This window comes from Sycon ciliatum, chromosome 5 (assembly GCF_964019385.1).
Source record: "Sycon ciliatum chromosome 5, ocSycCili1.1, whole genome shotgun sequence".
Lineage (NCBI taxonomy): Eukaryota > Metazoa > Porifera > Calcarea > Leucosolenida > Sycettidae > Sycon > Sycon ciliatum.
In genome coordinates, this window is record NC_088647.1 from 18,085,465 (window position 1) to 18,104,727 (window position 19,263).

Genomic DNA, 19,263 nt, shown 5'->3' on the forward strand with positions numbered 1-19,263 from the left:
TTTTAATATGGCAATAAGTAGGACGAGCTGAAGCGACATGTGGACTACTTTATTAACAATGTAAGCGATGGAAACGATGCAAGAAACAACCTAAAGGGTAAGGAAAAATACATGTAAGAAGAAAAAGGGCAATGGAAAAAAGATGATTCGAACAAGTTTTCGTACAACACTCTTCAGGAATCACCGTTGTACTAAAGAACAAAATGAGAACAAAGGAAATAATATAGCAATCAAGGTAGGGTGACACGTAACAATGACAGCACTGGAATATCGAGGTGCGATTTCTCACAAATATGTGCAGAAAACAAGGGTATACAAGTAAGAACTAAGCGTGACAAGTGTGTATCAGCAACAAAAACAAAAAAGTGTTGTTGCCACTTGTGCCTAAATGTGTTTTGTCACCTTCTTGTTTATTATTGTTATTATTATCATTCGTTCTCACTTTTTTGTTTTTGTTGCTGATACACACTTGTCACGCTTAGTTCTTACTTGTATACCCTTGTTTTCTGCACACTTTTGTGAGAAATCGCACCTCGATATTCCAGTGCTGTCATTGTTACGTGTCACCCTACCTTGATTGCTATATTACTTCCTTTGTTCTCATTTTGTTCTTTAGTACAACGGTGATTCCTGAAGAGTGTTGTACGAAAACTTGTTCGAATCGTCTTTTTTCCATTGCCCTTTTTCTTCTTACATGTATTTTTCCTTACCCTTTAGGTTGTTTCTTGCATCGTCTCCATCGCTTACAATAACATTGTTAATAAAGTAGTCCACATGTCGCTTCAGCTCGTCCTATAGGCCTACTTATTGCCATATCCCAATAATTATTATCTTTTCTCATCGTTTTTCAAGGAATGCTTTGTCACAAATTTTACAAATGAGTTGTGGGCCGGAGCTTGCGGGCCAGTACTTATTTTAAAAGGCTTATGCTGTTCATAGAACTAGAGGAAAACAGCTGAAACCATGATTATGTGGATACTTCTTGAAATCATAACACATGAGATAAGTATGCGGTCACGCCAATCAGTGACGTGAGTGCCTGATAGTGAGGTACCGGGAATATTTTATGAAGGATTAACGATAGAGATCTGTGGATGATGTCATGATGGAATAGGAAAATTCTAGTTCAGATTAAATAGTACTGATTGGGTGATTTCTTGTATATAATGTTGCCTGAAGTATTCCTTTACTTTAGACGTTGTGATTAAGTTCTGTTCTGTTTAGCAGGCTAGACGTGCCAATGGCCTGTGCGGTGTTGCCGTGGTCGTTGTGTGCACTGCACCGAAGCAGGAGCGGGTTGACACCCAGGAAGCTGGCGGCGCTCACTTTCACCTTGCAGAGCCGCAGGTCCTCGCCATGGTGCTTGATAGCACGGCAGCCTAGCACTCGACGCACCCAGGACGCGTGCGCGCGAGGGGACAGCTGCTCGCCGTCGTACGTCCACTGCACCTGGTCGTTGCGCGGCAGTGGATAGCCGGTGACGAAGCAGCCTAGGATCCTGCGCGTCCCTGAATTCGCACCGCTCGTCGTGGACACTACAATTGCCGAACAGTTCCGGGAGCGGCACAGCACATCCTGGATTGCTGCTGTTAGAGGTCCTGTGGACAGGTGAAATACAGAGAAGAATGCGAGAACTTGTGAGTTACAGCGAATCTCAACAATATGCAGGAAACTGGCATGTGATGCCTATGCGAATCAGCATGGTTTAAATTATGCAACCTGGCGTGTTCAAAAGAATTTCCACTAGAAATCGCCAGGCACTCGGTGTGAAATAACTTACGGGTAACATTGAGTTTGAAGCACGACTGCACCGGTTGCTTTTGTGCAGCACTGACACGTATACAATGCTGGTCATTCTTGAGAGGCATGACTTGGTGGTTGCGACGGTTTGACAGGCGAATGTGATTGTGGGCCTTCGGTGAGCTGTTCGTTCCACGCGCCTTGATGAAGTCGGGTGCCTGGATGTGCACGTCGGCTACTGGAATGGTCGTGTTGCACTTTGCACGCATGCTGTACGCCGTCGGTGGTGCTCGGTGGGCATTGAACGCATATGCCTTCAGTGCGACGTCAATCACCGGTGGACATTTGACATCCAGACCTATGAAAGCATCCGCAGAAAGCAGAAATGGGTATTAGTGCAAAGTGAAAGGATGAATCATAAGTCTTGCCGGAGAGCACACGCTTGCCGTACACGAAGTCATGACTCACAACCGACTCCTCGGTGATGAAAGGTGTCCGCGCGCCGCCATTGCCCTCGCCGTCGCTCAGCAATGTTCAGCTGTACGTGACGGCATTGTCCGTGCTCTCCACGCTAGTGATCTCCGGCTGTGGTGGCGGGTCCGAGTGCACCGGCTGATTGGCGGCCACTTCAATGCGATAGCACAACCGCTTTACTCTCGGTTGTGGTCCAGGTTGACACGCTCAAAGTTTATCAGGAAGCGGTAGCCGAAGGCGGTGCGCTCTCGCCGTAGCCACATGTGGTGCAGCTGCTACGGCAAGTGCGTGGTGCTGATGGTGGTCAACGGAGCCACGGCTACGTTGCACGTCGCCGTTGCTGAGCCGCCCACCTCCAGCCTGGTCACCGCCGGTGTGCACGATATCTGTGCCGGTTCTGTATGTACAACAAAAACCAAAAAAAGAATATGCGAATTAACACAAAATATCTACATACTTTCGGATTTTCTACCTTCCTCTCCTCAAACTGAGGAAGTAATGCACATGATTTGCGAGCATGCATTTGTTGCCAACATATTCCTGAATGCGGACACTGGCACTCTGCATGTTGAAGCAGGCTGTGTGTAGGAGTGGCGAAATACTATTTTTAGAACACTTCCCTGCTTGACTATGGACAAGTGGCCCATCAAGATATCAGATCAGGCCGGACTAAATTGCACCTAACAGCGGACATTGAACTGGCAGGCGCTGCGAACACAGGTTGGAAAGATCGCATTTAGCAACGGGTATTGATGTGGATATCAACTGTGTCCGTCCCTGTGGCCCTTTGCTAAACGCAATTCCAGATGGCATGTTCTTTCACTGCGTTTGCCTTTGGGAGCGATTCCGACAGACGAACCTGTCAGTTCACATGCGCCTGCTATGCATTGTATACTACTACTGCTTTGTTGCCTCGGGGTCAAAGTTTATCTCATCGGAACCAGCGAACTTCCATCGCACTCCACAAAGTACACAGTCATACATGTAGCTACTCACTTCGATCACACTCAAGCCAGGCGATGTGATTTCCCGGAGGAATGTTCGAAATTGTAACGCGGACGTTACTAGTACGCCCCACTAGTACTTACCGTATTTTCCGTAGAAGGAGAAAGGGTGGGGGTCGACTTACAACCGGGATTCGACTTATAATCGGGAACTATCAGTATCTTACAAAAAACGACCTGCACTGCATGCACGAGAGCACCATGTGCACACATTTTTACCAGTTTATTGGCCTTTTTCAAGGATCGGGACGTTATACCCTCCACTAAGGAATTTTTACACAATTTGTTGTTGTGTTAGTAGAAGGGAGTGGTTAGTAGTGCTTCTTTGGGTGAAAACTTTAAAACGCAGAATTGAGATCTCCGGATACGGGGGTCGACTTACAACCGGTAAAATACGGTACCTATTATATAACCCAATACTACTCGAAACCACTATTTTAATACCAGTACAATACTAGTATTAGATAAACCTTGTTATAGTTCACACATGTTGTTAGTTTGACTGTTTCATGCTGTCAAACTAACAACTAGTACTTATCCGTATCAGAGGGTGCCGGGCATCATACAGGCGTAGGAATAGGGCCTTTGTAAATAGCTGCCGTTCTTTGCCAGTACGGTGATGTTTCTGTGGGCTCTTTTACCTAGGGTTTTTTGTCTCTTTTTCGTGCTCCAGTTGATATTTACTTTATATTTTGTGTTAAATACTAGCATTTAAATTTATAACTGTTGAGCCATAAATAAATGTAGAAAGGAAAAGGACATATGGATACTAGTTAAGAGTAACTCTCCATCACTGTAACTGGATACTATACAGTCAGAAAGTGCAAAACTAGGCACAAAACTGACAAGAGTACTGAGACATTCGACGTCCTGACGCCTAGCTTCAACACATCTCCGTAGCGCTAACCGACAGCCGCTACGGAGATGTGTTGAAGCTAGGCGTCAGGACGTCGAATGTATCAGTACTCTTCTCAGTTTTGTGCCTAGTTTTTGCACTTTCTGACTGTATATAGTATCCAGTTACAGTAATGGAGAGTTACTCTTAACTCGTATCCATAATTATGTCCTTTTCCTTTCTACATTTCAATATATTTTGTACTTCAAAGTATTTTACTGAATTTGAATTTGTTTGATGACATGTGCAATTAATTTCCCGCACAAGAGGCTTTACTAGTACTTACCTGCGGAGGCATTGGTTGTGAGAGTTACCACCTCACCCTCGCTGTTGGGCGCTGCATCTGCCACCCTGGTATCACAAGCATGGTGGTGGCCTGGCACGAGCGAAACTTCCTAAGCTGGCAGAGAGCCTGCAGGTCCAGTCTGTTAACACACACACACACAAACGCGCAGGCGCGCATCCACGCACGCATACGCACACACCATTGACCATTTGACGCCCATCGCCAGAGGCGATGATAGCGGTGCTACGGCAGAAGCCATAGCAGCTTGTGCTGGGATTGCACCATTCAACAGCATGCAAGGCTGAAGAATTGACCCCCACTGTCCAGCCTGGTCTACACCAGACAGCTATGAAGTGGCTTGGCCAGAGAATCCCTTCTTTTTGGTCTTTTTCATTTTTTTCCCGCACACACATCACACCACATACTCCGGCATGCACTGGCAATTTAAGTCGGCATTAACTAGCTGGGCCAACTCCTCATCTTCCTCTGCCTCCTCAGTCTCCAGAGCGGTTTTGGGAAGAGTAACCAGCTGATGTGCCAGAGATTCAAACACCTCGTCATTCTCTGCTCCTTCTCCATCTTCTGATGGTGGGAACTCAGATAACATAGGTGGATAGTGTAAGTTCAGCGATGGGAAGAGCTGGTAGTTGATAAAACCCAGCAGAGTGGTGTACAACTCCAAATATCTCAACATGATCCGGAAGTCAATGTCACTTGGCGTATGCTGGGCAAACTGATTTGGTACAACCCATGGATTTCTACTTGATAGTATAATTATGCCCTTGATAGAGATGAAGACCTTGCCGGGCAGCCGATTGGAAGCCATAACGTAATGCATGAATTCCACTGATAGACGACGACATTTCTGTACAAATTTCCGCTTGACACGGTTCTCCTGTGGTAGTGTGGCGAAAAGAAAGACCATGGACAAGCAGTCATCCATGTCACGGAGTGCATCCACAAACGTAGGGTAGCGCTCACGGACGATGTGACGCACACACACCTTTGGACCTTCGGATACCCATTGCTCCGTGCAATGATAGCATCAGGAGTTGCAGTATTTCCTGTGGCGAGTTAGATCGTTGGGCCGACGGAAGTCCCTGCCACAGCCGCAAATGAACACTCTCGGCTTTGGCACAGCCGGCCGGGGACGATTGCACATGAGGCACCAGTCTCGTCTGTCCTGTGCCAAGTCGCACCAGTCACCTGTCACGCACCGAGCACTCAGATCAGCAGCGGCGATGTCCCTCCAAAGTTTCTCGGGGCCGTGTCTGGGCCTTGTGTTGAGTCCCTCAGCACGCACACACACACACACACACGTGAAGCGGTCGTTCCCGTACTGCTGTATTGGCGCATGGAACTCCCTTCCTGACAGGCTGCTGTCGCAGCGCCCACACAAAACACGTTTTCAGTCATTCAAGACAAAGGTCTACCGACACCTGAGAGACAGCAACTGGTACTGGGCAACAGATTCCCTGTAATTTTTCGAGCTCGTCGCTTGCCGGACCCGCTAATCCGCGTACCTGGCCTTGCTCAGAGTGCTCAGCTGTGTTTTGCATACATGGAAAAACTTGTTATGATTCTTTTCTTTTCTCTGCTTATTCTTTTACCAGGCGTGGGCCATCCCCTGGATTATCAAAATGGGTGCCTTATTATTTTTCTGTTTTTTAGCTTGTTTTCTTTACACTTCTTTGTGCGAGTTTCGTTTCAGATCTATTAAAAAAGTTCATAAGCTTTGGTTGATGAAGTTGACATGTACATTGTACATCAGTCCAAACACTGATAATAAACAATCTCTTTTCATCTTGTTTTTATTTTTCTAAACACCTACCGGTACTTTTACCCATTCTACTTCCCCACAGCTAGATCTAGCTTTGCTTTACATTTCTGTTTCTTTTTCCTGGTGCGTGCTTGTGGCATTGAAGCCGAGACCTTTGGTCGGTGGAGCCCCTGGTATCTCACCATCACTGCTGCCCAGTGCAGCCCCTGCTCAGTAGTTGTTTGTTTTTGTCTACATAATTATTTATTTTACGAGTTGGGTTTGTGAATAATAGTACAAATAAAACAAAAACAAAAAACACACACACACACACGCACACACACACACACACACACATCTTACACATACACACACACACACACACCACACACACCTTGACCTTGACCTTGCCCATTCCGTAGCAATGATAGCGCATTGTTATTTCTCCAGTTCACGACAGAATGACTGATGGCGTTTCAGGTTGCCGCTTCGACGGAACATGCGGCCGCAGGCGCAACCGTAGTCAGCAGCAGAGGGTGCCTTGGGTGGGCGACGGGCAATGGCACGCCATTCCGGACGGTTCTGGGCTGACTCGTACCATCCACATGTTGGTACCGGTGGCTCAACCGACGCAAAGTCATCCATAATGACGTCCCTCCACCTCTTGCGTGGACCATGCGCGGGGCAGGCACTTCACTGAAGAGAACACACTTCGGCAACCGGTGATCTTCCATCCGTGCCACGTGTCCAAGGCAGCGCAAACGTCGTTCCCGTACGATGTGACCAATGTCCTCAGGCACTCCAAAGGTCTTTGCAAGGGCTGAGGACGTTGCATGGGTCTCCCATTGCTGCCGTCGCGACACTCCATTGATAGATCTGACACATTGATGGTGGAAGAGGTTGAGGCGCCGTAGTTCCGGAGCCTTCGTTGTCCAGGTCTCCGCGCCGGACAGGAGGGTAGAGAGCACCACGGCAACATACACGCGACGACGACACTGCAGACTCAGTGACCGGTTCTCGAACACGGCTTGCTTCAAACTACCAAAGGCTTTGGATGCCTTGCCAATGCGGGCCTGGACGTCATGGGATGACAAACCATCGCGGTGTATGTCACTGCCAAGATACGTGAATGATTCCATAGAATCTATGGCTTCACCGTCCATCCAGTGCCATTGGCGCATTCGTCGGAGTGTTCGGACACACACACACACAAACACACACATACACACACACACACACACACACACACACACACACACACTACATTGTGCATAATAATTATGAACAAATTGATCATACCTGGTGCCTTCGGCAATGCTGCTGTGGGCTTTGCTCCTGCGTCCTGGGAACGATAATCCTGCTCATTCAGCGTGCTACGTATTTTGCTGCTAGCACTGAGATGAACGGCTGCTGAAAATGTTATTGCGTGTGCGTTGTTGTGACTGCTTTTGCTACGCTGCCTGCTCTTCTTGGCATTACTGCTGGCTACGAGTTCTGGCAAGAGTCCATAAACTCTTGCAGTCTTCTGTCTTCAAGGCAATTGGTACTGCACTGGTAGAATTATTAGAAGCGAAAAAGACATCATCGAAACTGACGAAAGAAGTCTAGTAGTAGTACTAGTAACTCAAGACTGGGTCATCTCGCTTTCTACTCCTACTGACTTCTGTCCTCCTAGATCCTATGGCCTAGGCTAGATCCTTGCCGTAACTAAACGTGGACTTACGTGTTACTTGCGTAAACGCTTTGCGCTGCACTGGTGCGCCAGTGCAAGTGGTGGCCGGCTCTCGCGGCTCGTGTGTGCGCGTTTCTAGTTGCCATGGTGCAAGAAAATCGGCCCTCCTAGACCAGCGTCCAAGGCTTTACTTAGTTTAGCTTTAGGCCACCGGCACCCTTTGTTAATTCATTGTTTAACGTCCTTTTTTTCGCGAAAAGGTACGCGGGAGGGCGGAAAAAAAACAAAAGCCCATTCCAAAAACTGGAAACCCCAATCAAACATTTTGACCAGTAAAGCATGTGATGTATACAATATTTCTGGGTCTAACGGCACTTGCAGGCATAGAACAACACTCTTTGATGGTACATTGGAGCACATGCCTGATGAATCCAACAAAACAGGTACATAGCATGGAGTTAGCATGTCATGAATTCATTACATCTGGATTTTTACTAGGGCACACACCGTACGATATTTAAAAGCCAACAAAAAAAGAAAAAGAACACAAGACAAAGGCATGCCCGGGAGGCAAGATTATAAGTTTAAGGTCATGATCGGCACACTGTGAAACTACACAATCATGTATTTACAACTTCGCATATTATTGGTACTACTACTTTCTTGTTTTTTTTTTCCGGTCGGAGGCAAAAAGGTACGCGGGCGCGGACGTTAAACAACGAAAAAAGAAAGGGTGGCCTTAGTTTAGGCTAGCTTCACAGCGTGTAAGCCTGGTCACCATGGTCACCTGGTCACCGGTCCGTGGCCGTATGGTCACTCAAGTCAAGTAGTTGAGTCTTGACTTGAGACGCTGAAAAATCCGAGCTAGCTGAAAGCTACGTGTTGCTACTTCACAGTACTTGTGTACAAAATGTCAATGGCATAACTAGCCAGTAGTACTGTGAGTGTGGCAGTAGAGCACTCCATTTTGATTTGAGGGATTAGATGGGCTCAGATCAGACACAGCATATGCATGGCACGTGTTTCAAGCATCATGCCTTCATGGATGCTGTACAACTACATGTACAGTCAGTGCAAGTAGATCTGCAACTACAAAAACGTTTTGAAGCGTGAGCTAGCTATTCATGTGCCTATGTCTATGGAGTATGGTGCTCGAAGTGTTGACCACTAAGTCTGTCTAATGGCAAAGTAATGCAGTAGTGCCTAATGGGAATCAAGGCGTGTGAAAAGACAAGACGTCAAGAGACCTACATGTACATGTATAAAGGATGCACTTTTTACCTGAGTCCTGAGTGAGTCGTTGGTAGTCTAGTCGATAGCAATGCCTTCTAATTCTCTACAGTGCAACGGTTGTGGCTCATCGAGCACAGCTCTAAAATTTGTCTCCTGCTTGCACACGCTGTGCGTACCCTGTCTGCAGAACAGTATTTCGTTTGACGGATCAATCAAATGTCCGAAATGTTTCTCCATGACTCCGCTGCCTGTGGGTGTCGAGCCATTGCGATCGCTCCCTAATTCTGTGGTCCGTGGAGATTCTGTAGCGGGAGACGAGACGCAGGGGAAACCCTTGTGTGAAGAGTGTGGAGATGACACCATAGCCAGCATCGGGTGTGAGAACTGCCAGGTGAAAATGTGCGATGTTCATGCTGCTAGTCATCCATTATTCAAAGCCACCAAGGGACACACCGTCAAGCCATTATCCCAAGTGGAGCGAGCCTCGTCTTCTGCAGGATCGACCAGCAGATCTGCTGCACAGCACAGGTGTGCACTGCATACAAGTGAGTTCGTTGATGGATTCTGCGTACAGTGTAACCAGTTGCTGTGTCCAAAGTGCAAACAGGCACATTCACACAAGATAGATCATCAAGTCTTGGACATTGCCAGTGCTGGTCAAAAGACTCGGGATATGCTAGCAGATGAGCTTGGCAGCAGTTCATCTACATGTGATGGCATCATAACCCAAGCATTGAGCAATGTTCAAACAAACATTCAGAACCTCAATGACCAAACAGAGCAGGCTTCGGGAAAAGTCAACCAATTCTTCAAACTGCTGATCGAGGCAGTTGAGAATCGCCAAAATGATCTCCTTGCAGAGCTGGATGACATGCGATCCAAGAAGATGCTGTCATTGGAGGAACAACAAAACCGACTTCAAGACTGTGTATCGCAAGAGGAGAGTGCATCGGATATTGTGAAGTCATTTACTGACGATGTTGAGCTGCTCCGTATATGGACATGGGTCGACGCGTCATTAAACAAAGTGACGCGAACAGCTGAAGAAGAAAAAGTGCCATGCGTGTCCAGTGGGCTTGTGTTTGCCAGCACTGACATCACACAACTACTGAATGACATTGGCAAGTCTGGTACTGTACTGGATGTAGCTGATCATGCTGTACTGGATTGTCCAGACAAAGCCACGACTCGTGATGATGTCATACTTACTGTTGACATGACTTCATCACTTGATGCTGTCCCTGCCAGTGCTACCAATTCGCCTCCATGCAGTGAGAGTCAGGATCAACTCGACAACATCGGACTGGAGATTTCCGTATGCAATCTTGACGTGGACGACTTTCCATCCGTGCGTACTCGCTGTGAATCATTACCTGGCCGTGTAGAGGTTGGACATGATCGATTGGCAGCTGGTCGCTACAGTGTATCGGCTATGATCGGCAACAGGCACATTCAAGGCAGTCCACAGCAACTCATAGTAACATCTACTCCCAGTACTTCCAGTCAGCCACTGTTTGATAACAGTCGATGTGGTCGTGCGTTGAGTATCACCAATGATGGTCGCACACTGAGTAATACCAGTGATGGTTGGTCATCAGCATGTACCACACCTATGGTGACTGGCACTGGTAGCAGTACACTGACGGTGACGATTGACAAGACTAGACTTGGTGACATCTTCCTCTCTGCTTGTTCATCCAGCAGTCCAAACCTGAACAATTACCAACAAGACAAGGCACAGTGTTTTGGTTGGTATGGCTATGGTACTGATGAGGATAGGGCCGACCACACCGGAACAGCCCTGGCCCTGCATCAGGATTGGGAAACTGGTGACGTCATTCATCTCACAGTTGATCATGAGCGTGACACTCTCACTGGTAGATACGAGAGAACGGGTGTCACAGAAACCATCCTGAACGTCACAGGTAACCTGTACTGGATTGTTTCACTCAACGACTCGGGAGACCAAGTATCACTGGAGTGACAATTGAAATATACTTTGGGACAGTTTGCCGATCATTACAAGAAAAATACAATCCACCGCCATGAGGAATGAACTCATCATTTGTGAGAACTAGACCTGGTCTAGTGAGAAGGCATTCTACTGCCTGTAATTCTGGTGAAGTAAAATAAAGTAACAACAACAACAACACAAAATGTTTTGACAGAAAATAGCTCCTACTTTGCTTGCTCATATGACGAATGTGTGCGCCTTTCTGAAACTAAGCTTTCTTTTCTAATGTCTTGGTTGCTTGTATTCTACAATCTCTAGTTCATTTGTTGTCACTTTTTCAGGGACAACGTTTCAGACCAAATGAATCGACGTCCTTTTTCGTGTGCAGGAAATGTTGACCTTTTTATTTTTTGTGTTGTAATATTAGTTTTCGTTTATTTTGGTCATGAAACAATTTCGTTTTGCAAATAAAATCATGGAGGTACACTGCGCTCGCTAATATGATCCCATTTCCTGTAATGCATGCACTGATCTGTTGTAACGACTGTAATGCCATAGCTTCTGCCTATTTTTGGCGCCTACATATTTCATGTTTTGCTTATCAGCCTCTGGTTAGTCTAGTGGGCCGCAGTCTCTCTCTGAGGCAAATGCACACGGGTCTCAGTGAACACACTGTTGTTTATTATTACTAAACTAAACTGAAGACTACATTGTGAACATTAACTCTGACTCTAAACTAACTTACTTCTCTAACTGGCATCTCTAACTGGCGTTTCTAACTGGCGTGAAGAGAATTCTGAACAGCTGCTTTTATAGGCAGACAGCATACGTGCTGCAACAGCAATGGTCACGGCAAAGCTCAGCAGAGAGAAGAAGAAAAGTCAAAGTCACGGTGACTGTTAGCGCCAATGGTTATGAAGCCGTTATGGGCGGAAGCTTGTGACAGCGGATCTGGCCATGCGACCAAACAAATCCCGCGGATACTGTATACTGCGCTAGGGCAATAGCGTGCTCCGGGGATGACACACTGAATGGCATCGGGAGTTGGCAGGTGTCAACGGAATATTTACTAGGAAAAACTCCGGCTATGGACTAATGGCCGCAGACTGCCCGTACAGGTACATGTACCTCATTGTGTCTCTCCTTTCTTGCTCTGAGATGTGTGGGCAGCAGAATGGGTCACTGCACAAGGAATGGTATTTAGTTCTATGCAGAAGAAGGAGCTGAATACGATGTGGGCAATGGGCGTAAATGAAAGGCGGTTGAAAGTGCAGCAAAATGTCTAGACTAGTATTTCTAAGGTCGAACATTGAATGTAGTGAGACTAGTTACTATTCATGTCATGGATCTGCAAGCACGGTACAGAGTTGCAAGTGCGGGGTGCGGTGCGGTGCAACACGCGTGACCAATACATTGAAAGTGATTCACGCTGCAGCTGTGTGATCACCAGCTAGCGTGCCAACGCTACAGTTAGGATCCAGCGGATAATGCTCCGAAAATGTTCGTATAATGCTAACCATAATGCTCTCAAAACTACCATATAATGCTGATTATAATGGTTCGTCAAGGCTATAATGCTCTTGATTTGGGATGAAATGGGAAGAATATCCGCGGCGTTAATCATAAATACCTCATAATGCTGATGATAATGCGAAAGCCGGGCTATAATGCTCTTGATTTGTGATGAAAGGGGAGGAATATCTGTGGCTTTAAAGTCAGAGATGCACTCAACACATACATGTAGTCTTGTCACTCAAACTAATGACCATGTAGTAATAACTAAAATTAATGCGGTTAATAAAAACCATCGAATCATTTCGAAAATTGACAGACGTAGCCAGAATGCAGGAGTGGCCAAGCAGTACATTATGATCGGGACAGCAAGGATTGTGTCACAGGTAAGATTAATGGAAAAGGAACACAAAACCCAGTCATGTCCCAAACATTCTACGTGGAATGTACCTTAATTCCACGGTCCCAGCAGATGCTCAAGACAATGCCTGGCGACGGTTATACTGCAACATAAGCGCTGCCTTGAGTCGGTCTCCGAGAAGCTGTGTTTGAAGATGGCTCGTGTATGCTCTGAGTAGTGCGAACACGCGCTCCACAGGTGCAGAGGATGGAAGCAAGGCAAAAGAAGCTTTTGCAGCTGTTTGCCAGCTGCACAGACGGGTTTGACGCTTCCACCAGGCGAGCTGACTTTCACCATCTGCCATTCCGCTCTCTGCTTCGGCGGTGAGGTACGTAGGTAAGTCATCCTTCAAAAGCTGCAGGAAGTCATCATTGTCAAGAGCAGGTAGACAGCGCAGATCATCAATTCGGTGCGGTGTGAGGTTGAGAGTGGAAACTTTCGAAGGGTGGAGCATCCTCAAGGCCTTGAAGACCTTGACGTCTTTACACAGTGGGCTGTCAACGTGGTTAAACCGTAGTCGAAAGTAGTCAATTGCAGGGCGGACACACTGCTTTGCTTGTGACATCAGGTTCTGCTCCAGAGCAGCATCCCTATCTGCCATTTGGTGTACCAACGCTGCTGTCAAAGGATAGTTATGCAATGCGCATGATGAAAACTTCTTGAAGATAGTCATACGCAAGGGTGGCAAGCTCACCATCCCCTTCTAGGAGGCACGTGCGGGACACGAATGGCTGACCAGCATCCACAACTACAGCAAGCTGAACTTTCAACTGCTGGAGTTGTTGCACATCTTTCAGCACATCTAGAAGATGGCGGTGTGTAGATGGCGCTGACTCAAGTGCTTCCAGGAAGAGCTGGCCATAGTCGAACAGTCTCTGGAGCTGCCGCAAAATTTCCCACCACCTCCACCATCTCGTGGCACTATACGACTTGATCCCTTCTCCAGTCCCTGCTCTCCATTGTAACTTAGATACAGGGCTGTGGCTGAATAGCGATAGCCACAAGCGAAGAAAGGCATCCAGAGTGGGCGTTTCAAATCCTTTCCCGACATTATCCAGGGAGTGAGCGGCGCACACTATGTCGGTCATCATTGGGTACATGATCGTGGAAACATTTTTTTTTTTTTTTTACTAAATACCACAGTACCATCAGATGCTGCACAGCGGGGGCGGTGGCATATTGGATGGAAGTGGGGGCGGGGCAAAAGTATCTCCTCCGACCAAAGGTCTCGGAATCATCGTTACTCCTGTGCGCCGATACATAGGAGAAAAGAAACATGTGCATCCAAGAGGGGAGCACCGGCTTTGCAATCGATAATGGGGAGAATTTGAGATTGGGATAGGACAAAACAATAGTAAAAGCAGTGCACCGTAGGAAGATGGAGTGAACTGATAATCGGATTTTAAGGCTGAGCGAAGGGGATCAAAGAGGGGTAGAAGGGAGCTGGAGTGCAGTCAGTATCATTAGGCTGGTGTGTTGGCAGAGATCATAGCCTGTCTGTGGCCCACTCCCACTTGCTGCGCCGCAAGTGGTCGTTGACGTTTTTCTTGAACGTGTGCATGCCTCTGCGAGAAGGGGGAGACTGCAGAAGGGTAGGTGGGAGCTGATTCCACGTTGCGATGAGGGAGTGGGGAAATGAGCGGAGCGTGTTGTTTCGTGCCTGAGGAGGAAGGATACTGGTGAGTTGCGATGGATGATGTGTTGCAGATCTGGTTGTCTCACGAGTAGGCATGCGGTGTTGCGGTGCGGCTGCTGATGGTGGCAGAATGGCTTTCACCATTTCCGGACCCTCCACAAAGTGCAGCTTGTACAGAAAGCAGAGCCCTGCTACGGTACGGCGAATGTCGAGGCTCGGGAGGTATGAACCATCTCCTATTATGTGCAGGGCACGGCGCTGGATGGCAGTGAGGCGGGCCAAGGTACTAGGTGGTGGGGGCTGCGCTCATCCACACCAGCATGCCATACTCTAGCACAGGGCGGACAAAGCCACGGTACACGATTGCCCGGTGCTTTGGGTCTAGCACAGCCGATGCCTTATGGAGGAAGCCGAGCCGCTGGGCTCCGCGTACTGCAAGCTGTCGGATATGGCTGCGGAATGCCAGCTGCCTGTCGAAGGTGACGTCAAGAAGCTTGAGCTCCTCTACTTCTGGCACAACTGCTCCTTGGAAGCGTATTGCGTTCGGGGGGGGGGGGGGGGGGGGTGGCGAGCGGTGGTGGCTGATGGTCAATACCTGCGACTTTGTGGGCTCGAACTTGATCCTCCACCTGCTTCCCCATTCTGCCAGTGAGTCTACTGCCTGCTGGAGGATTGCTGTCTCTTCTGGCAGTCTGAGTCGGGTGGTGATGCACTTGTAGAGAGTTGTGTCGTCGGCGTATACAGCCAGCTTCGCCCCATCAGGCAGGTGGTCTTCTGCGTTGTTGACGTACAGAAGGAAGAGGGTGGGGCCGAGGATGCTGCCCTGTGGCACGCCAGATTGGATTCGGTGGGTCGGTGAAGACTGGCCACCTATGACGACACGGATGTGGCGGTCTGTCAGGTAACTCCGGAGCCAGGCAAGGAGGAGGCCACTTATGCCGCACCGTTCAGCCTTGTGGAGGACGCCGTTGTGCGAGACCTTGTCGAAGGCCCCGGCAATATCTACTGCGAGTACCCTGACGAGGCCTCCACTGGCAGCTGCAAGGCTCCACTCATGCTGAAGAGCAATCAGCAGATCAGAGGTTCCCAGTCCAGTGCGAAAGCCAAACTGCCTGTGAGAAAGGATGTCATTCTTCTTCAGGAAGTTGGACAGGCTGCGGTTCACGATGGACTCCATACACTTAGACATTATGGGCAGTAGTGATATCGGTCGGTAGTTTCTGGGGTTCGACTTGGGGCCTTTCTTGTGTACCGGTACGACGTTGGCAACTTTCCACATGGCAGGTTGATGACCACTGCAGAAGCACAGGGTAAACAGCTTGGATAGGGGCAGGGCCAGAGAGTCGGCACATTTCTCAGCACTCTAGCAGGTACTGCATCAGGCCCTGTGGCTTTACTTGGGTTCAGGGCTCGGAGTGTCCGGCGTACGGTGGCTTGGCGGAAGTGGACTGTTGCAAGCGTATTTGCGGTGCGCTGGCGGACATGCGGGAACGGCCCCGACTGTTCTGCAAAGTCATCGTCTAGGCTGCACTTCTGGGCAAAGTACTTCCCGATGACGTTAGCCTTGTCGTGGCTTTGGTACGCTTTCCAACGGCCAAAGAGAGTTGGAAAGCTTGTGTCTTTGTGGGTAACCTGAACATTTGGGCTCATGCAAAATCGCACCGATTTTGGGATTTCCCCACAACTTTTTGCGTCCACAAAAATGTTGTGCTGGACCGCATTCCTGTCACTTCGCAGTGGCTTTTCGTTGGTGCAGTTTGTATCCCACCCTCCCACCCCTGACTTCTGGGTGTGTGTTTATCGATATATTATCGTATTGGTTTTTCTTATTGGCCATGTGGCTGTTGCAGTTACGACTGCTTTTCTTTTTTAGTTAAAAAACGTAGGGGTGGTGTGTGCGTCGTGGGCCATTGTATGGTTACATACAGCTTCAGATTGTATGGCTAGTGACAGGGGGGTTGAGTCTGCAGGGGAAGAATACAGTGATTGAACTGAAGCTGGATGATGACCGTGTGGTGAGTGTGTGGGGGTTTCGAGATGCCGTCCTGGGGCAGGGATGTCGGTCCTTTAGCTTGGACGGGTGTTGTTACATTCATTGTAACATTTTGTCGTTTTCTGTGTGTTTTGCTGTGCGACTACAGTAGCAGCAGTGTCTTGTGCTAATTTTCCTTATGATATCAGGCCCTATGCGTACAATTATTCAAAAAAGAAAAAAAAAGAAAAAAATATCAGGAAGGAGATATAATAATATCAATAATAAAGCCATTGCCGAGCCACCGTGCTCACAGCAGAGACTTCTGTGTGTGTTATTGTTGTGAAGTGGACCACAAAGACTGGTGCATTCCATGCCATCGGGGTCAACCAGGACTGGGATGGAGCTGTCCCGGCCATGCCCTCCAACTCGTTTAATCACGCTCCATCACTCTCTGTCCTGCAGGCTGCCCGTCCGGAGCCGTTGCTTGACATGGTCGAGATGTCTGGCTTTGGCTCTTGCTAGACATCTTGTTGAGTCAAGGGATGCTAGCTTGTACGTACACTGGAGCGCTCCATTTCTGGGGTCATCGCGGAATTTCCGCCAGGCATTGCGCTTTCTGTCAACTGCTGCAGAGCATTCTGGCGTCCACCAGATTGGGTCCTGCAGTCTGGTCTTGAAGACCTTGGATGGTATAAAGTGTTGCATTCCCTCAGTGATTCGCATGGTCAGAAGCTCACATGATATGTTAGGGTCGTCGCCGATTATTGTGTCCCAGTCAGTAGTCCGGAGGAAGGCAGAGAGGCGGGGCCAGTCAGCCCGCTGGTATCGCCATACTGTACGAGTGGTGGGTTGGTCTACAGATGCAGTAAGCTGGAAGTCGGCTATGACAACAGCATGGTCTGATCTGCCAAGAGGTGGTTGGGTGGTGGTAGACACAGTTCCAGGCACATCTGACATGACGAGGTCAAGGATGTTTTCTCCACGAGTGGCTGAGGTGACGTGTTGTCGGAGACCATGTACACAGCACATGTCGTCTGCAGCTTCTCCAGCAGCCGAGGTGCGTGGACTTCCAAGCCATTCCCGGTTGTGGGCATTGAAGTCCCCTGCCACAATAATGTGTGAGCAGGACTGCCGGGCTTTGTCGATGTCAGATTCCAGCTGGGTGAAGATACTGCAGTCGCTGTCTGCACTCGTCCCAGGTCTATAGGCAGCACAGATGCCAAATTTCATGCCTGACGGTGCAGCAACACTAATCCAAAGAGTTTCACACTCAGAGTTGATGTCCAGTTGTTTGTACGCCATCCCTTCTTTCAGCCATATGGCGACTCCGCCGCCTTGCGCTGTCCGGTCTCGACGTATTGGGGGGTAATAGCCAGGGATTGAGACCTCCGCAACTGAAGCCTTGTCGGGCGATAGTTTGGTCTCGGTGACGACAGCGATGTCTACATGCAGGCTTTTCAGAGTATGCTGAAGCTCATCCACTTTGTTGTAAATGCTGAATGCATTCGTGAGCAGAAGACGGAGTGAGGGGGCCTTAGTTTTCATTGTGACCGTTGGCGTTGTTTGGGTTGGTGCATGGCCTACATTGGGTGGTGGGCTCGTGGGTCTGTGTATCCTGCTGGGGTGGCTGCGCACCATGCTGGTCAGCTCGCTTTGCATCCTGCGGCAGCGAATCTGGTGACCGTTCTGCAGAGGAACGTTTGTGGCTGTGAAGGGGGGTTACAGGTGTGCCGGCAGCGGCAGCGGACAGGCCACGACTCGCGCTCAGGAAGTCGTTAATTGTGGCGCCAATCCCAAGTTGCTGTGCTTCCAACTGGTTGGTGCTACTGTCGCTACTGCTGCTGCGGCGACTGCTGGTGCTGCTGCGGTGACCACTGGTGCTGCTGCGGCGACTGCTGGTGCTGCTGCGGCGACTGCTGCTGCTGCTGCTGCTGCTGGTGTTGTTGTTGGCGTTGTTGCTGCTGCTGCTGTTGTTGTGCTCGTTGTGGCTGCTGCTCTTGCTGCTGCTGATGCTTTTGGCCGCATTTGCATTTGTGGAGGTGTGGAATCTCCACGGCCTGCAGTAGAGCGGCCTTGGCCAGAAATTGGCTGACATCACTGTCAGCTTGCAGGTGGCATCAACTGATATCCTGGCGGACACTTTCCCGTTTCCAGCTGTGTGTAGGCTGCATTGGTGGGCTTTGACAGGCGTCCCCACGCTTTTTTTTTTTTTTTTTTTTTTTTTTTTTTTTTTTTTTTTACTGAATACCACAGTACCATCAGATGCTGCACAGCGGGGGCGCCGGGCGGTGGCATATTGGATGGAAGTGGGGGGCTTTCCGACCTACGGTGTACAAACTCAGTGAGGCTGACCAACGTACAGTCGGGGCTCAAGTTGCCCACAAAGAACACAGATCGCTTCTTTCTTGGCGGGCCCGCCGCAACTAATTTCCAACTGTCATCCTTGATGACGGCCATGATAGGGTGGCTCTTCTCGCAGTCTGATTGCACAGGCTCAGGATCGACAAAGCCGGGGTCGTCCGTACGGGTACGGGTTTCGTGCTGTGCAGAGCCAGAGGCCACGTCGATCTGCCCTGACTGTTGTCCAGCATCTGCATTGGCTGGGTCGAGCTGGTTTGCTGCTGCAGCTGGGGCAGGCTGGCCCTGCTGGGGAGGACGGTTACGAGGTTTCGTACGGGTACGAGATTTGTCGCCTAGGACTTGTGCTGAGTAGATCGTGCAAG

The 19,263-nt window shown here is 48.9% G+C and overlaps 2 protein-coding genes across 5 annotated transcripts in view; both read right to left on the bottom strand.

Annotated features, from left to right (window-relative positions):
* Positions 1-832: 832 nt before the first annotated feature.
* The window catches only part of LOC135817913 (uncharacterized), a 68,054-nt gene continuing 49,623 nt past the window's right edge, over positions 833-19,263 (bottom strand). For 2 of the 4 annotated variants that reach the window (XM_065331211.1, XM_065331210.1), the window contains 3 exons: positions 2,192-2,611; positions 1,781-2,098; positions 833-1,598 (listed from right to left, as the gene is read on the bottom strand). In XM_065331211.1, the coding sequence (XP_065187283.1) occupies positions 1,192-1,598; positions 1,781-2,098; positions 2,192-2,201 (735 nt within the window). In that variant the 5' untranslated portion in view covers positions 2,202-2,611 and the 3' untranslated portion in view covers positions 833-1,191. Of the gene's footprint in view, positions 1,599-1,780; positions 2,099-2,191; positions 2,612-4,399; positions 4,539-7,457; positions 7,745-19,263 lie in introns of those variants that run through there. The other 2 variants (XM_065331212.1, XM_065331213.1) reach the window with 2 other exon arrangements.
* LOC135816853 (uncharacterized) lies at positions 16,985-18,085 on the bottom strand. Its single transcript, XM_065329954.1, has one exon. The coding sequence runs from the start codon at positions 18,083-18,085 to the stop codon at positions 16,985-16,987; it is 1,101 nt and encodes a 366-aa protein (XP_065186026.1).